At 34.9% G+C, this 24,866-nt stretch overlaps 1 protein-coding gene and 1 pseudogene across 1 annotated transcript; one reads left to right on the top strand and one right to left on the bottom strand.

Annotated features, from left to right (window-relative positions):
• Nucleotides 1-4,047: 4,047 nt before the first annotated feature.
• Nucleotides 4,048-4,728, bottom strand: LOC145158642 (dehydrodolichyl diphosphate synthase 2 pseudogene; annotated as a pseudogene).
• Nucleotides 4,729-18,964: 14,236 nt separating this feature from the next.
• Nucleotides 18,965-20,547, top strand: LOC145161410 (HXXXD-type acyl-transferase family protein). The gene has a single exon (XM_079080919.1). It carries the CDS (start codon nucleotides 19,117-19,119, stop codon nucleotides 20,458-20,460), a length of 1,344 nt encoding a protein of 447 aa, XP_078937045.1. The 5' UTR covers nucleotides 18,965-19,116; the 3' UTR covers nucleotides 20,461-20,547.
• Nucleotides 20,548-24,866: the final 4,319 nt, after the last annotated feature.

Here is a 24,866-nt window from a genome sequence, read left to right as displayed (position 1 = left end):
CCAACACAATATTTTATAACTTGGAAGAGGGATGCCGTAATCCAAGCTATAAAATATTTGAAGGTAGGCGAATGAAGATTCACCAATTCCCACCATGAAAAACGAAATATGTATTAGGTTTTAATTGGATTGAAACTCCTAGATCTTTTGAGATTCATTGAACTTTTCAATGGCATGTTTAAATCTCGATTGTTCCCTCTCAAGTCTGTGACTGGGATGCCGAGGATCACAAACAAGGTGTGAATAACCATGCAAATTAACTTGGTACCCTTAATCTTTATCACCTAATCAATGTGCCGGTTACCCACACGCTCTCCACCGATCTATGATAAACATTAAGTCACCCTTTTCTACTCTTACTAGTCCATGTTAGTGTGCCGGTTACCTACACACGCTCCACCAACGACTTGGTAAGGTACAAAGTGTAATTTCATGGGTTAGCACCAATTTCACATTTTCCTAAAGTAACTAAGATTGGGAATTTATAAGTGTTTAGTTACTTTATATTTATCATTATACTTTTAATGAAGTGAGAATTAGAGTCCTATCATACCCGTTCGGCTAACGACCCTCCACCAGTCAAGGAAGCGGTGGGTGAGAGTGGACACCCATTAAACTTCCATTTTATAGGCAGTAACCTTATACCCCCCTTATAGACCGGCTTCGTGAATGAGGCCTACTAACGATAAGATTGACTTTTACTCTTATACATATAAATATTAAACCTATAATATTATAATAGTATAAGGGTTGAACTTTAAACTATTTAAAATTCTAGGGTTTGGAACTAAAGTATTCAAAAGGTGCAACTTTACAAATTCCAAAACTTGAGGGCAAGTTTTGAACAATTCAAAAAACTCTTGGAATCTATAACATATGAGTTTAATATGGCTTTTAATGGCAAGACTCTTGAGAATCCATAACTTGAGGACAAGTTATGGAGCTCATAAAACAATTTATGGAAAAAAAGACTCTTGAAGTTTTATAACCTATGACTTTTAATAACTCTTTAAAGAAAAAACTTTTGGTTTTCCATAACTTGAGGACAAGTTATGAAATCCATTAAAGGCCATTTAGATAATCTAATTAACAAACAAACATGTCAAGTAAAACTATGATCTAGATTAAACTCATATGAACAAGACAATTCAAATCAAACAATTTTCATGTAATTAGCCTAACCATTAAACTAATACAAAACATGAAACTTTTGATAACTATCTTTTGAATTGGATTAGCATGATCATTACCACATCAAAAACAGGTTTATAGGTTCAAAAACAGCTTAGGGTAATGATCCTAGTCCAATTCCAGCCAAAAACATCGAAAATCTGCACTCAAGGGCTCTAACTCGTCGAGTGTATGAACCAGCTCGACGATTTGGATGAGTTTGTGCTTGGACTCGGCGAGTCTACAGTCCAGACAGCAGAAAATTCGATTTTTTCAGCGATTGCATCAAGTATAATTGAAAACCAAGCCTAGGCTCTGATACCACTGATAGGTTTTGAGCATTCTAACACTCCTATGGTGTGCATGCAACCCTATGTGCCTTAGATCTATATTTTCACTATTATACATGCAAATATACAAAATTCCAAAGCATCATCCTCACTAGCATATTATGGAGCAACTATACTACAAGAGTCTAGTTAGATGACATACCTTTTGATGGAGCTTGAAGTCTTGAACCTTTAAGAGCTTAGCCCCAATAGTGTGGAAGCCTCAAATGGATTCACAAATCACCAAAACAAATTGGAAAGCTTGAGAGAATAGTATACACTTGTTCAAAATCGGCTATGCCCTCTTTCTTCACACTCTAGTGTCAATTTCAAGTGCCAATGACCTCTTTATATAGTATGATGGATTAGGGTTACATCCATGTAAACCCTAATACCCACGACCTTTCATTTCCATAGGATCCATGGGTTAAAAACTCCATGGACTATCCATGCAAGCTTAGCCCATCCTAAATGAACTTTGGCCCATTCTATATATATAAGAGTCCATGTTTAATTAGTTCCTTTTGATCACCAAATTAATTCCAAATTAATTCTTGATCAATACTACTTAAATAATATGATTTCATATTAATATATTATAACTTATAATATATTAATAAATCATAAATATACTATTCTCAAAAGATTATCTATATAAATTGTTCCGGTGAAGTACAACCCAAATGGACTATGCTACTCTTGGGTCGAGTATATACCAATAATAGTTATGGGCTTAGACATCTAATCCAACAACATAGCCCTTAAAGAAAATATTTGGCGTGAAGAATCAAGTATATATATTTAGTTGTTTACTAAGGTGGCGACAAACAAAGAAGTTGAAGTGTTATGCTTAGTTTTAACCGACCTTCTAGATGATTCATGAGAAAGCTACATAATAAAGAAAATATGATATTATGTATTGTTGGGTTTACCAGAGGTATATAACTTGGATGATAGTTGATTTGTTAGTCGGCCCAAGTGGAAGATTATTGACTTGTAGAGACAATCTATCTGTACTGGATGTCAAAGGTGACCCACATCGAAAATGGTGAATGGGGAGAATATAAATATCATACCAATAGTGATAATATGTTAGCATCTTGTATTGTCTAGACATAGTTTCTTTTATACCTCCCTAACTCTATATATTAAAGCCTTAATGTAATTGTAAACTTTATCCCGATATCAATAATAAATCTCTCTATTTGGCATGTAGATGTAGCACGATTACAATAATCGTGTGAAACATGTAACTCTCTCTTCTTCTTTTACATTTATGTATGTACTTTTTATATGTATGTTTGTTGCTTGAATACCTAATAGGGGGAGAAGTCTAATTTTTGGCTATGATGGTTCTTTTACAGTCGGTCAAAATCTCTTTGGAGTCGGATAATTGACTTAGTTCCTTGATCATGTGGGGGAGTTCATGGCGCAAGTTCCAAAAAAAATTGTATATAAATTCATTCTTGTTTTGGGTTACAATAAGAAGAATAGATATGTTACGAAGAACGTTAACATTCTGTCTTGGGAAGTTTCTCTTGTTGGGGTTTCTACCTGAATAAATTTGTCCAATAGGGATATTGTTGTATTGATATGAAATCAATTATGTGTTCGGTTTGTCGAACACTATTAAGGTCTACGATCATCTTTTCATCCGGTGTGAAGTGGATAATGCTATTTGGCCACATATTAGTCACCGTTGGGATATTTAGATAGATACATGCACTTCAGTCAAAGAATGACTTACGTGATTGGGCGATGTAATCTTTGCACATTCACTTTTTTTGGCTTGTGAATAGGTATTATAAACTTAAAGTCAACTGCATTTATTTGTTATAGAATTCAATGGTTGGCTATTATTTTTGTATTTGTTTTGTCATTTTGCAACTCATTGTTGGTTAATAAAATTTAATTTTTAAAAAAGAATTAGTCAACTTTAAGTTTATACGATTTTCACTTGAAATAAAAACAATTTTTTTTTTATTCTTTGGTCATATTTGAATAAGTTTAAATATCAAATGTAAATTTTATAAAAATGTTTTTGAATTATCCTAGCTTTCGTAATGTAAATTTTAGACAAAACTTCAAAAATGGTCCCTGTGGTTTTCGAAAATATCAAGTTTAGTCCCTAAGTTCAAAAAACCTCACAGATGGTCCCTGTGGTTTCAAAACTTTTAACAAATGGTCATTTTCGTTAACTCCGTTAGCTTTTGGCCGTTAAGTGAATGGCAATTCTGTCATTTCACTGCCACAGGGACCATTTATGAAAATTTGCCTTATTTTTGTTTATATATATATATATATATATATATATATATATATATATATATATATATATAATTATTTAATATTAAAAGGTCCCACCCCCCTCTCTTTCTCACACTCTCTCTCTCTCTACATCGTTGTGATGGAAAAATGAGAGAAGAAGCTCACCAACTGCCATCTCCGGCCATTAAACGCCACCGTCAATCCACTCTTCGGCCACAGAACACCACCACAAATACCCACCAACCTTTATCCTTTACCCTTGGACTGTGACTAGCAGCCATCAAGAACCACCCATCGCGACTCGTAAGTTACCAAGAATAGGGTTCTCACAATGTGTAATGAAATTTCGTAATGATTGTGGAAGCTTAGATACGTCTCCAATGACAGAAACTCGGATTTCGTCCCTGTCATCGGAATTCCATTTTGAAAGTGGATTGAAATTGAACGAAAACTTATTCAAAGCGGTGGAAATTAGTCAATTACCTCGACATAGAAGCAACTTCATCTTTTAATGTGTTTTCAAGCAGTCTCATTAAGAAATCGACTTCGACCTACATAAACACAACCAATCAATTGACTGAACCCACAAAGTTATGATGAAATTGGAATCCAATTTCGATAATACACATACTTTGGGTCTTAACCAGTTGTCAGATGAGAAGGCGAAGACTGTAAGAACTTGGATTCCCCACTTACGACACATATCTACCACGACCTTCAATGCTCCGGCACCGGTCAAGTAGCCCACCTGAGGCATCAATCCTCTTGACCGATCCCATCTTCTGTTTCCGCCAATGATGACTGCAACATGCTTCGACATTAACTCGCGATGGAGTCCCACCGGAGTAACAATCGGTTCCTCCGGCGAAGTGATTCTAGCTCCGGCATATTGGTTGTCGGTGATTACATGATGACGGGGGGTGTTGGTTGATAGAGAAAAGGGGTTTGAAAGGCAAGAGCGAGGAAAGGGAAAGAGATAGAATTATGAAATAGGGTTTTCAGTTTCAGGGATGCAGATTGGGGAGAGAGAGAGAGAGAGAGAGAGAGAGTGTGTGTGTGTGTGTGTGTGTGTGTGTGTGTGTGTGAAAGATGGGGTGGGACCCATATTAAATTTTATTTTTTTATTTATTTATTTTTTAAAAAGTAATAGAAAACCTCATAAATGGTCCTTGGATAGTGAAATGACAAAAATGTCCCTTACTTAACGGCTAAATGGTAACGGAGTGAGACGGAAGGACCAAATGTAAAAAGTTTTTAAACCACAAGGACCATCTGTGAGATTTTTTGAACTTAGGGACTAAACTTGATATTTTCGAAAATCACAGGGACCATTTTTGAAGTTTTGTCTAAATTTTATATAAAAGTGGCAGAGAAGTAGAACTATAGGTAGTGGTGGATGCCAAGGGAATATTATTGTGGAGCCCATGGTCACTGATTACACTATCATATTTCTGGATCAAATTGATTTTCTGCCCACCAATTTTGTCCACTTTACTATTCAAAGATATCGTATCCTGTTAAATTTTCTAAACAAGAACGTATGTCTTTCTCGACAACAATCGTTTGGTCATCTAACATAATCACAGTAATAAAGCTTATTTGTTTGATTTTCCATATAGGACGTTCAATAGTCTCATGTAACAGTCTCATCAATTCTCTTATAAACTCACTATATATTTAGAGCCTTCATAAAAATAATTTATTAAATCTACTAGTTGGCGGCTTATTGGATATGACAACAATCTCTAGGTGGTTTAGACCACATGGTATGGGCCATAACGAGAACGGGAGATGCTGACCTGGATGCCCATAACGTCGTCTTAATGGGGGAACACCGCCCCCCCTAACTCGTTGCATCTCGTCGTGGCGAGTCTCGTGGGCGTTATGACGAATTGAAACGTCATGATTTTATACTGTTGGCTTTAATGACCGTTGCTGTTGCATCTTGTTACCCATTTCCCCACTTGGTGTTATAACATCATTTGCTTATGTGGCATGTGAGGTGGCACAACTTGGTGTTGCACCTTGTTGCCCACACCCAATGCTCTTAATATTTGAGTCATTGGGGTTTCAATTAGGAGTTGACTATAAAAATCACTTAACGAACTTCGGTGTTTTCAACGAATATAAAATATAAATTGTATGGTTATCTATTAGGTGAAGCCGGTAAATAATAAACCCAACCGTACTTGCGGCAGGTCTGTTCATATACCTTCAAATAATTAAACATATATCAAACAATCATTGTATCAATGAACTAAAGAGTAAAAATGTTAATTCTGAAATTCTAAATTCTAAACTAAAAAGTCAAGACAATTATAGTATTATACAAACTCGGAATTGTCAAGACAATCCGCCCCGAAAATTGTGGAATGGAGGATTGTTAAAGTGAAGGTCGATCAATCGGCTATTGAGATTGAGTTATATATATATATTTTTTTTTGTACTAAATTTTATAAAATTAAGTGGTTCAAGCGTTAAAAGAAGAGTTTCGTCCCCGATATAGTTTCAAGGGTACGCACCTAGTCGCTGCGAGCCTAAGATCAAAGGCAGACCAACCCATGCTACTAGTAAAATCCTCGTAGATGTCTTAGCATATCACTAATAGTGCTAGTCATCTCCCTTATTCTTGCAAAACGAGGAACCGCAATTTGGGTCGAGAACCCATTTATAATAATAGTCTATTTGTTGAGTTTTTTCATGACACCAAGCATAATTCATCAATTTAAAAATCTCAAAAACTTTCCACGATATAAAAACATTTTTTTATTAATCATTTATGGGACCCATAAAATTTAATTATATCCTTTGTGTAAGTTATCTTATAAATGATTGATAACTAATAAGACCAATAATAATCATTGAAAAAGTTCTTGGCTAGAGCTTGTACAGTAACATGTTTGAATAATTTGAATGAGAAGTGTCTATCTCAATGTTGCAATCATCAATTTAATATAAAACCACAATGTATGTTTTTTTATCTAAATGAATGGAACATGTGTTTACTAAAAACTAGTGGGAGCATAGTGAAATTCCTAATCTTGTATGAATGAGACATACTTAATCATTTGAAATCACACTATGACTAGGCAAGGTCGTTTTCATCTTGACTCGGAAAGTGTTTCAAAAATGAAAGACTTAAGAAGGAGAAGATACATTTTTGGAATGTAAAATCTATAAGGGATAGATAAAATGAATGTTAAAAAGTTTCATGTCTTTATACATATATTGGCAATATCTTGAAAGGGATCAAGACACAAGATTCTTTTGGAGAATTCTTGGCATTGTCATATGGCACCATTTTGAGCTAGCCTCAAAAGTACATAGCTCATAGGTCTGAACTAGATGAAATGATTTATATTCTATTTGCTTGGCAAACGAATTCATCATTTATGCCATATTATGCATAGGACATGGTATTTGATCATGATGTAAGCATGTCATAGGATACTAATTGAATACATGGTTAAGTCACTGGATGACTAAGAGATCATTATAAGAGTACTTTAGAAGAACTAAAAGAATGTATATGCGACAATCGATTTAGAAAGGATCTTTATGGAAAGAGCTACACAAGATGTTAATTTCTAAACAAATATAAGTAATTATGAATTGTAATTGGATTTTGACTTCATTATGGAATGAAGAGTAAGTCTTGTTGGAATGAGGTCCAAGAAAAACATAATGACACAATCTACTACAAAATAAGAATACACTACTTTAGAAGTTGAATTCAAATATGATTGGATGAATGGGATCATTGAAAAACTATGTTGATTTCTGTCATTCAAGGATCACATAAAAATCTTTGTGACTTCGAGAGTATAGTTAATCAAGCTAAGAGACTCTATGTCACTAAAGAACACCAATCATATTCTCCAAGAAATTTAACTATACCTAGAGTAAAGTTAAGTATGGAGATGATAGTATTCACAGAATTTACGCAAATTAAATTTTGTCAGTCCATTGATAAGGTCATTCTTTTGAGCTAAGTATGAATGGTCACACTTCAACTATAAGACTTATTATTATAGAAATGGATTTTTGATTTGGATTTAGTATTTGGATATTGGAACATTATAACAACAACTATTAGAGAATGTTATGATATATTGGGATATAGTCATCACATTAATACTTGTTGTGTTCTATATTAACATGTTTAATCCATGAATAATGTTATTATTCTAAAAGTTCATAGTCGGTTATAATTGTGGGAGCAATTATGAAGTAAAACTAATATGAATTGGATTGGTTGACTCTTACTAGATGAAAGTAGGCAAGTGGTTGTAACCAAGTTTCATAGGTACTTGTCAGAGAACTAGTATTGAACTGACCCGCATCAAGATCATCTCATGGATCGCTATCATGAATGATTCTTGATTAAAAGGTACTATCTTTGTATCCTTAATACCTAAGATACATAGTGGGACTTGAGTGTATGGAATACTATGCTTTGATAATGGTCAAATGTTGTTACTTAACCGGGCAGTTATAAAAGCCTTTTTCAGGTATGGTGTGAACTATGCAAGAGGCTTATGTAGTCAAGATGGGATTTGTTCCTCTTATGTGTTGAGAGTTAGACATCTAAGGCGCCTTACCAAAAGTTGAACAACTAATGAGATTGATCGCGATCCACATCTCATGTTCAACATGATGTCTGTAGTAAAGGGATAACTGATAAACTTACCTTATACACCAATTGTAGCTTTGAGCTTTTGGGAATTGGGTGTTAAAAGAACGGCACAAACAGTCGTATGGTCTTAGGTGCAGCGAAATGTTGCTAGACGTTCACCACTGTCTATATCAGTCTAATATGAGTCTTGCGCAAGTGGGAGATTGAGAGATCTTGTATGCTCAAGAGTCATATTAAAGTGATATTGCTAAATAACATATGATACTAATGGGTCACACTAGCAACAACCTGATACAATTGGTTATTTATTAGAAATTGATTTTTATATATATTCAATAAAACTCTTATAATTAAATTGGAAATTATTTATTTCATGGAAATAATAAATTTCATTAGCAAGTAACTTAATATATATTATATGATATGATTTATAAGTCATGTACAAACTTTTGGACTAGTTGAATCCTTTTGTCTTTTTCCTAAAAGACAAAGTTGATATTTTATAAAAGAGTTTATAAAAGTTTGACTTTCTTTCTTCTTCTTTATGCAATTTTCATGATATTCATAAAAAGAAGAAGTGTATGACTTGTCTAATCATGTTTTAAAGGCATGTGAGACATGTTTATGACAATGGGGACAAGTTTGCTTAAAGTGCTAAGGACTAATGGTTAATACATTCACTTTATGCATATAAATAAGAGGCTTGCACTCTTGAATGTGTGCACCATTCCTTCTTCCCTCTCATTCTCTCTAGTTTTGCTTTGAAGACTTGGAGATTACTTGCTTTCATTTGCCCTCTTTAAGTTCATATTGGTTATGAACTTAAAGCTTAAGGGTTTAAGAGTTTGGGACTAGCATCTACATCAAGTTGAGTCATTGTTGGTGTCCACTCAAATGTCCCTTTAGGAATGAACTTGACATCTTTTGTGTTGGTTCACAAAAAATGTCATTAGTTGGTTATGTTTATGCACATACCTTTTTATACATGTTTGTGTTGTTTATTTTATACAATTATTATGTGGGGTTGATAAATTAGTTTTCACATGCTAAAATAATTTTGGACAAAATAAACATCACATGGAGTTTGAGTTTTTCAAAATTAGACATAAGATGTAACAAGTTATTATTTTAAAAATAAAACTCAGTTTTATAAAATCGTTAATAACGACAAATTTTGAAATACTCAATTATAAGTTTTAAAATAGTGATTTTTGTAACTTATACAAACTCCAAATATATAAGTAATAAAATGAAGTTTTATTAAGGATATAAAATGTTCAAATGCACTCAAAATTAATATCGGTTATTAAAATTGAATTGCGTCAAATTATATAAAAACTAGATTTTTATATAGAACCTTTAAAAATGATTTTCTTTTGAAAATTGATACCATGGTTTATTATATGCATGTAATAAACATGATATCGTATGTTTTTAAACTAGAATTATAAAACATATAAAGACCCTTTTTACAACCTCAAATCTATGCAATCCTTTTGAAGAACACTCGCACATCTCTTGTATGCACTAGTGGGATAAAGGATACATAACCGCTTAGTGTTATCTTTTGATGGTCGGGGTGTTTTCGCGATTTCTATAACCAAGTTATAGGCCGATTAAACAAGTAATTCAAATTGGATGATTTGATCGGAAATCATTTGTGATAAAGGATACCTAAGCAAGAGAGTTCCGAGGCATAGATGGGATCAAACATGTCTAATTAAACTTGTTATTAGAGATCCCATAAATTTAGGAATTATATAAAAAGATATAATTGATAATCGATATCTACCGGGTTGAATTCAAATGGATGGGATAAAGGATACCTAACCATTTATTTATTTTGCAACTTGGATCCTAGACTTCGATAATTAATGTTTTTGGTAAATAAAAGGGTATCAATTATTAAAGATTAAATATTGAAAATACTAAATGAATTTTGTTAAAATTTTGTAGTTATATAATCCATTCTAATTATCATGGATTGTAATTTTCTTTAATGACTTAATGAAACAATAACATTCAATAGATACAACTTCAATGAATGGGTTCATGTCTTAAGAGACAATCTCGTGAGAGATGAAATTATATACAATTAAAGGTCCAAGTCCTAAACTATTTGTTTTGAGCAATAAACCTGAACATGATACCTAGTATAGGCATTACTGTGATGCTTAAGATGCTTCTAACATCAAGCTATGAATAGTTATTCATGACTTCTAGGAAGTCTTGAATAATTTAAACATATATCTGATGATATAACAGGTTAGCAATATTCCAATAAATACGGTGATATTTTATTTAAAGCTAGTTTAAACAATGGAATAATACAAAGCTAAAAGAGTCACCTAGTGTGATATAAGAGGCACATGTTTTATGGACTAGGCACCTTTAAGACCAAGAAATCTACTAAAGCCCACATAGATGGATCTTGTTTCTCTTGTGAAGAAACTGAACACCGAAAGAGGATTTACTCCTCTTGTTTGGAAAGAAAGTCTGGAAGAGACTAGTACTTCTAGTATCTACTAGATAGAACTCATACTTTTCATATAACACTTAGGTACTTGGTACTTAAATGTTAATCCAATATTTGTAAATGGCTTGCAAATATTTATTGAAGAGTACCAGCTAAGCACAATCAAGTTGGAACTACGCTCTCGGAGTTTAGTTTATTATTTATGCTTAGAACATAAATTACATATTGTTAGGTGCATTTCATGTACCCATTTTGTAGCTTTATTTCATAAAAGTACATTGCATATAGGCTTAAACTCATGCATTTTGCATGTTTTTCGGGATTTTTCATGAGGCAATTTCATTCAAATACTTTTGTGATATTTCAGGGACTTTTGGAGGTAGGATATTTTTGGAGGAGGTAAATAAAGGTTGCGGACAAAATTTCAGGACTTGCGGAGCACCGAGGAGCAAAATATCAAAGAAATGAAGATTTTGGCTTTACAGAGATTTACACGGCCGTGTAAATGCAAGCCTTGCGTTTACGCGGGCAGTGTAAACGTAGATTTCTGCACAGTATATTTTTGCGTTTACGCGGGCCGTGTAAATGACAGTGTTAATTTACACGGGCCGTGTAAACGTAAATGCGGATTTTAAAGCAGTTTTTCACCATTTTTAAAGGGGGGAACCGACTTTTTACTTTGGGGGGTCGACTTTTGGAGTAGAGAAGGCGATTTTCTTGAGGATTTTGAAGTTGATTAACACTTGGGAACATTTGATTTCATTTTGTAAGAACTTTAATTTCATTTTCTAGATTTGTGATCTTGTTCTAGTCATGAGTTGCTAGAACCCTAGATTCTCCAACTTTATGTCTTGACTTCTAGTTGTGATTTCAATCATATGACTTGATGTTTTCTTTCAATTTTCTATCTAGTGAATTTGATTTTGTTTCAATCGAATGTTTGACTCTAATTGTGATTCTTATTGGCCATTTGAATTAGGGTTAGATCATTCAAGTTATCTAATTGCAAAATCCGTAATTGTTTTGTAAATTGGACTAGGTAACAAGCACTAAACTGATTTCTATTGAATGAATTTAGTGTAAATCTTATTCACACATTCTTATGCTCCTGAGCTTATGAGGAGTATTGAGTGTTGTTGGGAACATTCACATAAAGTTTAATGCAATCTTTCAACCTAATTCTAAGAGTTTGTTTAGATTAGATTGGTAAGGTTAGGATTAATCAAAGAGCTTGTTTTGGTTAATTATTGTGGTGAATGGGAAGTGTTAGAGCTTGTTAACACTTTCAAGTACCAACTTAGATAGAATTAAACAAATATCTTGTCATCCATGGAATCACATTGCTAATTTGTCTTGCATAGAGTTGGAGTACTTACAAATCTTGAACTTACTTCACTTAATCAATCATTTACTTATTGCTTTGTTCTATAGTTTAAATCATTGCTTATAAATTCCCCCCATTCTGTGACCATTTTTGTACCTTACGCAAAAAAGGTATAAACACTTGTCCCGTGTCTCTGTGGATCGACCCTACTTACCTTGTACTACTTTTTTAGTGCATAGTAGTAGTGTTTAAGGAGTCATTTGTACCCTTTATTTGTTGGGTTTGACACGCCTAACACATATAATGTAAAACAATATTTTTTTGGAACAAAATATGTTTTAATTTAGCATGTCTAAATTTATGTCTCAGTTATTTTATTCAAATGTTTGATAATTAATCGTTTGTCATAACGATAATATTCATATTCTGAAATGATTAACTTCTATTTATGAGACTAGATCTCTTAATAGAATTATGAAGTAAATATCAACATCAAGTTCTATATATAAGCACTTTTGACTTAAACTTGTTTTAAATAAAATCATCTTTGACATTGTTATCTTTATTATATAAATGACATTCACATATTCCAACTTCAAGAAAGGGGTCCTTGAAGCTAAATAATGTAGTTTATTTGACATATGTGAACCTTATTTATATGTAAAGGATTCCTAATGATATTTTCACTAAGGTGTAGAGAAAATAATTAAGGAACTATACACCTTGGTGTATGACTTTTTTTTGATGAATGTCTGAGATTAAGCACAAGATACCAAATCGACTTTATTAACAACTATAGTAGTTTTAATTATATTTTACGTGGTAAAGCATAATTGTGAAATCTTTGTTGAAAGTTTCAAAAAGTTGAGATACAGGCCGTAAGAACCATCTAAGGCCTTAATGATAATAAAGGATGAATTAAATCTTATTTGGTATGATTTACTTTCTAATCGGTTAATCTTTTTGGGATAATACTTCAATCACTATTAATTGTACCTTGAGTACAAACACCAACTAATAAGTAGATTAAACACTTTATAAGACTTAGTATGGAAAGGCTCCATCCTCATCTTACTTAATGTTTTATGGATTTGAAGTCGATGTTAGACTAAAGCTTCTAAACCTAAAATCTACAAAATACATATTTGTATAATACTCTAAATGTAGCTTAGATTATTATATGCAAACCCACCAAGAATAGGTTCTCTTATTCTTGTGAAAGCTAAGTTAGTAGAAAGCAAGTTTCTAATGACAAAGCAAGTGGGAGGTACATGGAACTTGAAGCAGCTCAAGAACCATAACCTTATGTAGTAATAGCTGGCATTAGTTTTAAAAAGGATTGTTAAAATTGAATAATAGCTATTCACAAACACAAATTGTTCGCATTAATGGTAAAATTCATCTATGACTAGAGAAATGTGGAATCTCTCATTGATGATATTTTATTGATGGTTTCTGGAAAATCCATCAAATACCAAGATGTTATGTCAGATCTCGAATCTGATAAATGACTTAGAGTCATGAACATGAGATGTAATCCATGTATAAAAATCAGGTATGGGCTTGATTAATATTTCTCCCTATTGCAAGGCTAGAAAGAGTAAATGATTCTTCTAGAAAGAATAAATTACATGGATAACCATACACATTTAAAGCAAGACTTGTTATAAAAGGATTTTCTCATACTTATGTCATCGACTATGGTCCTCATCATACTCATGACATTGACTGTTATCAAACCTTTTTCACAAGTAGCTATGACTAGATCAATACGGATATTGTTTACTATAAATTCATATTCTTAATATGAGATATAGTGAATAGATATCAAGAAAGACCTCTTTTCTTAATAGACATATACTAGAAGATATCTATATAGATTAGCATGGAGGTTTTCTTAATCCAAGTTATACTAACAAAATGTGTAGAGCTTGAGATCCACTTGTGGATTTAAAGCAAATATCTCAATGTTGCAATAATCATTTTAATATAAAACCACAAGGTATGTTTTTATATCAAAATGAATAGAATATGTGTGTTTACTAAGAACTAGTGGGAGCATAGTAAAATTCCTAATCTTGTATGAATGAGACATACTTAATCATTTGAAATCACACTCTGACTAGGCAAGGTCGTTTCCACCTTGACTTGGAAAGTGTTTCTAAAATGAAAGACTTAAGAAGGAGAAGATACATTCTTGGAATGTAAAATCTATAAGAGATAGATAAAATGAATGTTAAAAAGTTTCATGTCCTTATACATATATTGGCAATATCTTGAAAGGGATCAAGACACAAGATTCTTTTGGAGAATTCTTGGCATTGTCATATGGTACCATTTCGAGCTAGCCTCAAAAGTACATAGCTCATAGGTGTGAACTAGATGAAATGATTTATATTCTATTTGCTTGGCAAACGAATTCATCATTTATGCCATATTATGCATAGGACATGGTATTTGATCATGATGTAAGCATGTTATAGGATACTAATTGAATACATGGTTAAGTCACTGGATGACTAAGAGATCATTCTAAGAGTACTTTAGAAGAACTAAAAGAATGTATATGCGGCAATCGGTTTAGAAAGGATCTTTATGGAAAGAGCTACACAAGATGTTAATTTCTAAACAAATATAAGTAATTATGAATTGTAATTGGATTTTGACTTCATTATGGAATGAAGAGTAAGTCTTGTTGGAATGAGGTCCAAGAAAAACATAATGACACAATCTACTACAAAATAAGAATACACTACTTTAGAAGTTGAATTCAAATATGATTGGATGAATGGGATCATTGAAAAACTATGTTGATTTCTGTCATTCAAGGATCACATAAAAATCTTTGTGACTTCGAGAGTATAGTTAATCATGCTAAGAGACTCTATGTCACTAAAGAACACCAATCATATTCTCCAAGAAATTTAACTATACCTAGAGTAAAGTTAAGTATGGAGATGATAGTATTCACAGAATTCACACAAATTAAATTTTGTCAGATCTATTGATAAGGTCATTCTTTTGAGCTAAGTATAAGACTTTATTATTCTAGAAATGGATTTTTGATTTGGATTTAGTATTTGGATATTGGAACATTATAACAACAACTATTAGAGAATGTTATGATATATTGGGATATAGTCATCACATTAATACTTGTTGTGTTCTATATTAACATGTTTAATCCATGAATAATGTTATTATTCTAAAGGTTCATAGTCGGTTATAACTGTGGGAGCAATTATGAAGTAAGACTAATATGAATTGGATTGGTTGATTCTCACTAGATGAAAGTAGGCAAGTGGTTGTAACCAAGTTTCATAGGTACTTGTCAGAGAACTAGTATTGAACTGACCCGCATCAAGATCATATCATGGATCGCTATCATGAATGATTCTTGATTAAAAGGTACTATCTTTGTATCCTTAAAACCTAAGATACATAGTGGGACTTGAGTGTAGGGTATACTATGCTTTGATAATGGTCAAATGATGTTCCTTAACCGAGCAGTTATAAAAGCCTTTTTCAGGTATGGTGTGAACTATGCAAGAGGCTTATGTAGTCAAGATGAGATTTGTTCCTCTTATGTGTTGAGAGTTAGACATCTAAGGCGTCTTACTAAAAGTTGAACAACTAATGAGATTGATCGTGATCCGCATCTCATGTTCAACATGATGTCTGTAGCAAAGGGATAACTGATAAACTTACCTTATACACCAATTGTAGCTTTGAGCTTTTTGGGAATTGGGTGTTGAAAGAATGGAACAAACAGTCGTATGGTCTTAGGGGCAGTGAAATGTTGCTAAATGTTCACCACTGTCTATATCAGTCTAATATGAGTCTTGCGTAAGTGGGAGATTGAAAGATCTTGCATGCTCAAGAGTCATATTAAAGTGATTTTGCTAAATAACATATGATACTAATGGGTCACATTAACAACAACTTGATACAATTGATTATTTATTAGAGATTGATTTTAATAAATATTCAATAAAACTCTTATAATTAAATTGGAAATTATTTATTTCATTGAAATAATAAATTCCATTAGCATGTAACTTAATATATATCATATGGTATGATTTATAAGTGATTTACAAACTTTTTGACTAGTTGAATCCTTTTGTCTTTTTCCTAAAAGACAAAGTTTATATTTTATAAAAGAGTTTATAAAAGTTTGACTTTCTTTCTTCTTCTTTATGCAATTTTCAAGATATTCATAAAAAGAAGAAAATGTATGACTTGTCTAATCATGCTTTAAATGCATGGGAGACGTGTTTATGACAATGAGGACAAGTTTGCTTAAAGTGCTAAGGACTAATGGTTAATACCTCCAGTTTATGCATATAAATAAGAGGCTTACACTCTTGAATGTGTGCACCATTCCTTCTTCCCTCTCATTCTCTCTAGTTTTGCTTTGAAGACTTGGAGATTACTTGCTTTAATTTGCCCTCTTTAAGTTCGTACTGGTAATGAACTTAAAGCTTAAGGGTTTAAGAGTTTTGGACTATCATCTACATCAAGTTGAGTCATTGTTGGTGTCTCAAAGGTTCCACATTCTTCATCAATTTCCAAGCCTCCCAAGAGGACCCAAAGAACTACAAAGGTTGTTATTTCTTCATCCTTCCTTTGGGTGGTGATTAATCTTTCTAACTTGCAAGAAGATCCTTTGTGGGTATAAATTGTTTATGTTGTTTCAAAAATTAAAGTCTTCCGTTGCCATATTTTTCTTATATATTAAACTATTTTTGAGTTAAAACGCAACATTAATGTCAGAACAGTTCGATTTTTTCGAACCCGTCTTGATGGTCTTTTTCAGTCTGTTTTGTTTTACACCGGTTCGGTCGCACAGTTTTTATGTATCTCATAGTTTTTATGTAAGCCTTTTTTTTGTTTAGTTACGTTTCTTTGTTTTGGTGTTGATTTGTTTTTTATAGTTCTTTTGGATGATACATCAAGTGCGCTTTAGTCTTTTGTTGAATTGACCGAACTAATTAATGTTGGTGAATTTGATGTAATCGGGTTCATTTTACTATAACGGAATTTACAGATTATCAATAGAGTTAAAATCTTGATTTTAGATAAGTTAGGAAGTACAAAGTGCATGCTTGAATAAAACGATTTCGATCTCGGTTCGACTAAATGAAAGAGTTCAAGGGGATGCGCCCTCTTGTGGAGTCTTACAGGTAAGTAGGTAACAAGGGGCAGCTCCCCTAGCGGGGGCCCTATTTTTGATGTTGATTTCTTGGTTTCAAAGCATATTATGATTTATTTCTTGTTTATGTGTTTCTACTCACTATGAGTTTTCCGGTGTGTGTAGAGTGATTTTGTCGCTTTAAACGACCTCCAACATGTACGAAGAAAAAATAATCATGAAATGAGGATAACAATGAGAGAGTCATTCTTAGTGAGTAGAGAGAGATAAAATGAGAAATAAATAATAGTATACTATATAGCATCACCATACCTAATTATTAGCTTCATGTCTAACTAATGTGGTACCTGTCGCACCGTTGGTTGCAAAATTCCATGTAACGACAGGTTCATTTTCTTTTCTTGAGGGGGTCCGTCCTTACGGGGTTATGGAAAATCTTATTTTTAGAATATATTCTCTATAGTTATGCTTGAAACCGTCATCCCTTATTTATGAGATAAAATCAAAATTTAATGTTTATTGATATCTTTGGTAATAAGATGTATTCGAATCCTATAGAAACTCTAGTTTGTGGCCTCATATCACTACCTTGATTTGAGATTGTTCCTTGAAGGATTATCCTTATTATTTGGATTTCGTGTAACCCAAACATATAGTCGAAATATCATATCTGGAAAGTGTTCACACGATCCTTCAAGAAGATCCAAGCTCTCGTCGATTTCAGAAACCCTTTTCTTCTCCCAACCTCCACAATTAATGGAGGTCATCTCGTGCGATCCTAGAGGACATTCTAAAACTCTAATCCAACGCATCAGGAGCAATGACATATGACAATTGACGAAGTGCGACTGTGCATTTTTGTAAGGGAATGAAATCGGGTGTACCTCTAGCATCGAAACGTTGTTGGAAATAATTATACTCTCTCGTCAAATCTTCGACTATATATTCATATAAAGGTTTAAACATTCTGAATCGCATTTGAAAATAGTAGCCTTGAAAAGTGGCATGCTCGTCAAAAGAGTCTTGCATCAAATGTTCGTGGGGCGATTCACGGTTTCTCTGAATATATCTTTGTTGATCTCCATTGCGAACTTTCAACATTGCGTATAGTGTTATATGTTTGCTGCACTATTTTAGCAGCCTAACAACATCAAACATAAATTGAAAATGACGATATTTTTCTAGTAATTTTGAGAGAAATAGATATATAGAAAGATATAAGAATTTGTTTTAGCTTTGGTAAAATAAAGGTTGTGGGTTTTATTTACAGGTAAAAAAAAATGAGAAAATTGATTTTTGAATATTTGACTATTCTCTGAAACAGTTTTTACCATAGGATGGGATGGTGTTCCTTTGGTCCAGCGTGGAAACCGCGACGGAGACCGTGCTGGTCTTGAGCCTAAAAAGGAATTTGAGAGACATATACGTAGAAGAGAGGAGAGAGTAAAGACAGGAAAAAGGCAAACACTATCCATCACCCACCGCCGAACAGACAAAAAGCTGTAGTCCGAGCTGTATTTTATATTTCTTGTAAATTTTTAAAAGTTGTGGCAGGAGAATCTTGCAAAAATCTTTTACAGCGGTCACAGGATTTAATATAATATATTTTCTCCTTAAAGATTGCACACCACACTACACATTCTCTCTATCCATATCTTACTCCTTTCATCACACACAACATTACATATACACATATACATATATACATGCATGTATCTATGTGTATATAGGAGTGTTTAGTCTTCAAACACCTTCGCCATGACCGCCATGGCAAGATCAGCCCCTGAGGTACAAGTGAAAGAAGCAGTCTTAATCACACCTTCAGATCCGACTGCTAATCATCTTCTCAAGCTTTCTGCTGTCGATTCTCAGCTCTTTCTACGTTTCACAATTGAGTACCTGCTAATCTACCGCCCTCTGCGATTCAACGGGATGGATAGAGATGACATCACCGCTCGTGTCAAGGCCGCGTTGGGTCGAGCTCTGGTCCCTTACTATCCCTTAGCTGGCCGAGTCAGGGTTCGACCAGATGGTTCTTGTCTTGAGGTGGTTTGTCGTGGCCAAGGAGCGGTTTTCGTCGAAGCAACTGCTGATTTTACGGTTTCCGATTTCGAGAAGGCCCCACGTTATGTTACGGAGTGGCGGAGGTTTTTGGCGTTGGAGGTGGCGGACGTGTTGCAGGGGGCGCCGCCGTTGGTAGTCCAGCTCACGTGGCTCTCCGATGGTGCTGCGGCACTCGGTTTCGGGTTTAGTCATTGTATCTGCGACGGAATCGGTAGTGTCGAGTTTCTCAATCTGTTCGCTCAGTTGGCCACCGGCCGCCGGAATGGATCATCGGCGGATTTTAAACCAAAACCCGTTTGGCAAAGACACCTTCTCGATAAAACGCCTTTCACTTTAAGACAACAACCAACCCAATTATTACACCCCGAGTTCAACCGAGTTACTGACCATTGCAAGTTTATGAGTCGGTTCACTCCCGACAAACTCACTCCCACCTCGGTTACGTTTGACGAGTGGAGACTAAACGAGTTGAAGCATTCCATAAACCCGACGAGTCAACTCAGATTGCTATGCACGACCTTCGAGGTGTTGTCTGCCTATATTTGGAAAAGCTGGGCCACAGCATTGGACTTCCCACCACAGCAAAACCTAAAGTTGCTTTTCAGTGTCGACATACGCCACCGAGTCAAACCGAGCCTACCCACCGGATTCTACGGTAACGGCATCGTACTCGGCTGTGCTCAGACAACAGCAAGAAACTTAACAGAGAAGGGATTAGCCTACGCCACCGAGTTAATAAAGGAAGCTAAAAACCGAGTCGACAACAACTATGTAAAAGAAGTGGTGGAATCGGTGAGTCTAAACGGAGCAAGTTGTGTCCCCGACCCGGTTGGCGTACTTGTTTTATCGCAGTGGTCAAGGCTGGGTTTAGAGATGGTTGACTTTGGAATGGGGAGGCCGGTTCATCTGGCGCCGGTTTGTACGGATAGGTACTGTATATTGCTACCTGTAGACGATCACAGCCGTTCAGTGAAGGTCATGCTTGCTGTACCCTCCATAGCCGTTGACAAATATCTTGATCTGCTCTCAGACGTCTGATAAAAACCCAAACCCCTGACTTTCTTTGATTTATAAAATTTTTTAGTTGTTTATTGTCTCTTCATTCTAAATTCTAATTCATGTCAACGTGTTTTTTTTAGTAGCATTCATATAAGAAAAGAACATGAACATGTCACATGGAATTTCGCAACCAACGGTGCGGCACCTATTACATTAATTAATTAGACATGAACTTAATAATTATATGGCGATGCTATATAGTATATTCTATTAGAAGTTCAAGTTCTTTGAGCAACAACGTGACTGGGGAATCCTATTTAAATAAGGAAGGGGCTGTGGACGTCGATAGTCATGTTTCCGGTGTGGTAGAGTTGCATCGTTTAAACGACCTCTTAACATGTACGGAGAAAAAAATGATATCCTGAAATGAGGAACAAAATGAGAGTAAGTCTTGAGTAGGAAGACATAAACGAGAAATAAATCATAGTATCAATGTATGAAACCGGGAAACCTACAAGTGAGATAAATATAGGAAAAGTAAGTTACTGGGAGTAGTAAAACATAAAAACATGGAACATATATCAACAATAAAGATGAGAAAACCGAAACTTAGAAAACATATAAAGGGTTTGGCTATTCATCAATCTCGATATTTAGATAGGAAAAGTAAGTTACTGTGAGTAGTAAAACATAAAAACATGGAGCATATATCAACAATGAAGATGAGAAAACCGAAACTTAGAAAACATATAAAGGGTTAGGGAGGCTCACTTATCAATCTCGATATTTAGCCCCTGTGTGTCCTCTTATATGAGACAACGCCCTCATAAAAAGGAGGCATAGGCCGTATGTGGTTTGTTGGAAAGTCGTGAAATTGGGAATCATTCTTGTTTGGTTTAATTTTTTGAGAAGAAATTTGGTATCTGGTATCTGGTTTGTGGAGAATCAGTAAATTCCTGTTTGGTTTAATTTTTGATTTAAATGGGGAATAATTCTTGTTTGGTTTAATTTTTTGAGAAGAAATTTGGTATGTGGTTTGTGGAGAATCAGGAAATTCCTGTTTGGTTCAATTTTTTTAGAAGAAATTTGATTTCTAAATGAAAAAAATTACCACCAAACCAATGAAAATGAATTCCTTTAAGTTTGGATGAAATTAATTCTAATTCATGAAGGAAAATGTAAGCCATTACTACTAACACCCATCTAGGGTTGTGCATGGGTCAACCTAAACCGAACCTAAAACCATCACCCGCCATTGTTGCTTCCATCATCCACTGCCACCACTGCTACCATTACCACCACCTACACTAGCCGCCATCGCCATCACCACCGCAACCACCACCTGCTACCACCACCACCACCACTACCAACCACCATCGTCGCTGCACCACCACGACCACAATTGTCACCGCTACCGGCCACCAACACCGCCACCACCACCACCACTACCGCTACGATCACCACCCGCCACCAGCCACTACCAGCAGCAGCACCGCCACCACCACCACCACCTCCACAACCACTGCCACCACCTATCATCATCTCCATAACGCTACCACTACCATTCATCACCGTCACTGCCAACACCACCACTATCACCCACCACCACAAGCACCATTGTGTTTGCCACCACCACCGCCACCCACTACTCGCCACCACCACCACAACCACCACCATTAACTACCACCACATATAACTTATAAAACAAATTAAAATTAAGCAGAATAATAAGATGGACAATTTTGTCATTTTACATTCCAACTAAACATAATATAAAATTGAATTCTAATTCCATTTCCTACCAACTAAGCAGACTGTAGAATTGGATTCCAATTCCATCGTAAACATTCTGCCAACCAAACCACCTAAGTTTCTTTATGTGTAGTCTCACCTATTCCTCACTTCCTTCTATGATGTCTAATGTTTATTTAATAATAATGACAAAAATAAAAATAACAATAGGAAAAATACAAAATACGTTAAATCGATCATTTTACAATCATTTAGTCATTTAGCGTCTGTATTTTAACGATGTCTTTTAAAAAGATCATACTTACTAGAAAAGAAAATTGCAAGAATTGTCCATGGAAAAAAAATTGGTCTGAAGTTGCATTTTCACTATGCTATATGGACTATTTTTGTAATTTCCTATATTATTTATGTAGAGTAAACTTTGTTTACGTTGGTCAAAAAAATAGCCTTTAAGTACATTATAACACCCGATTTTTTAAACACAAAGGACACCTAAAATTTTTCCTCTTTATTTATTTATTTTTTTAAAATAATATGGCGTATATTTATGTCAAAAAAATAGATAAGAGGAGTTATCAACAAGGATCATATATAATAAATTTCAACAACGATCCAAGTCGGACGTTACCATATCTTCACTACGACTTTGCATTGTAACATCCATAAAAATCATGATAAATTTAAACTTTTTAAAACCAACCAATTTCACAAATTTTTTACAATCATAGTTTTCAAAACATGTTCAACATGAGAGACTCCCAAAATCATGAGTCAAAACATGAGGATGTGTACGGTCACACTTTCGTCTTCCCGCGATCATTCGAAGTACCTGAAACATAGCCCAAAACTGTAACTCAACGCTTATTAAGTTCCCCAAAAGTGCCAACACATAACATAAGCATAATACAGACAACATGCATACAAAGCCTTCAGCCATATTGGAACGCCCCACCGGCCTACAGTCTATCTGGTACGCTCAAAGAACCTTCAGCATGACTGGTACGTCTCATCGGGACTTCAGTCTATCTGGACCATTCTTTGGGCCTTCGGCTTGCCTGGTACGCCTCTTGGGCCTGCAGTCTATCCATGACGCCCTGGTTCTCTTGGTCTTCAGTCTACACTAGTCCGCCTCAACCCAACCACACATAAACCATGTTGACATATACATAACAGATAGGCATACATATAATCAGTCAACAGACAGTCAGACAGATCTTACAGATCACTAAGCATAGCATCATCCTATATTCCAGGATACAAATCTAACAGATCACTACAATATACCAACATACGATAAACCAGAATAAAAATCCAAAGGGCCGGCCTTGGTGCCTTCGACCCGAAAGTAGAGTGAGGAAAACTCACCTCGCAAACTGAACAGAAGCTGATGAGGTCTCGAATCTGAATCTCAGCTCTCTTACCGACACCTATTCCCACCAAATGACCAATTTCCATCAAAATCCTAAAATACCCAAAATACCCTCAAGGTCAAACTTGGTCAAAGTCAACTGGTCAAACCAACTAGGTCAACTGAGTCAACCCAGCCGATTCAACCCAACCGAGTCAACTCAGGGTGCGAACGCAGGGCGTACTCCGAGTACGTGGGGCGTACCCTCGCAAATCCAAAAATTCCATTAAGAGCTTAATGACTTAAGCTCTTACGTCCAAACTTCAGATCCATAGCTAAAATATTCTTAGGAGTCATAAAGTCTCCAACTTTATGACCTATCATGTCCAATAAGTTCTTAACACAAGGTCTTATTCCATTAAGACCTTCTAAATGATGTATGAAGCAAAACTAACCATTTGAAACACATTTTTATGACTTAAGATCCCTCCTAGTGTCTGAAAGGACAACTCAAAGGTCAAGAACATGCCATATTCAAGATCTAAGATTTTGGGACCAAAAAGCTCCATAAAGACATCCAAAACTAGATTTATATGTTAGACGAATATAGTTGCAAACTTTTTACCTTAGAATGGTTGCAAATGAAGTAGAAATCTCAGATCCAAGTGTTGCCACTCCTTCAAGATGAGCTTGGCTTCCTTCTTCTTCTAAGGCACCAAAAACACACTTCTAAGCTTGAAAAGGCTCCTCAAGGTGAAACTAGGGATGCACAAACGTATGAGAGGAATGGATGCAGTTAAGGTGTGTAACATTCGAACTTTTTTTGAAAATTTTAAACTTTTAAAACAAACCACAAACCATCATTGTTTACAAATTGTTTTCAAAATAAGTTCCATATCAGAGAAATCCCAAAAATTGTAAAACAAAATATGAGGACGTGCATGATCACGCCTTCGCCTTCCCACGATCCTTTGAAGTACCTGAACATAATCCAAAATTGTAAGCCTAAAGTTTAGTGAGTTTCCCCCAAAATACCAATACATAACAAATATCACAAAATATAACAACAACATACGATAGGCCCAATCAAACATCGGGTTGGAATACCCCAGGCCCCTCAACCATCGGCTTGGAATGCCAATATACTATGAGTCCAATCAACCATCAGGTTGGAATACCCCATGCCCCTCAACCATCGGGTTGGAATGTCAACATACTATGGGTCCAATCATCCTCGGGATGGAATACCCTAGGCCCTCAACCATCGGGTTGGAATGCCCCGGCCTGTTGGATTACGCACAAAGCAATGAAGCCTCACCCACCAATCAATCATGTGCACATAATA

The sequence above is a fragment of the Lactuca virosa genome, chromosome 2 (assembly GCF_052849685.1).
Source record: "Lactuca virosa cultivar CGN04683 chromosome 2, Lactuca_virosa_CGN04683_v6, whole genome shotgun sequence".
Lineage (NCBI taxonomy): Eukaryota > Viridiplantae > Streptophyta > Magnoliopsida > Asterales > Asteraceae > Lactuca > Lactuca virosa.
This window is presented reverse-complemented; position numbering and strand designations above follow the sequence as displayed.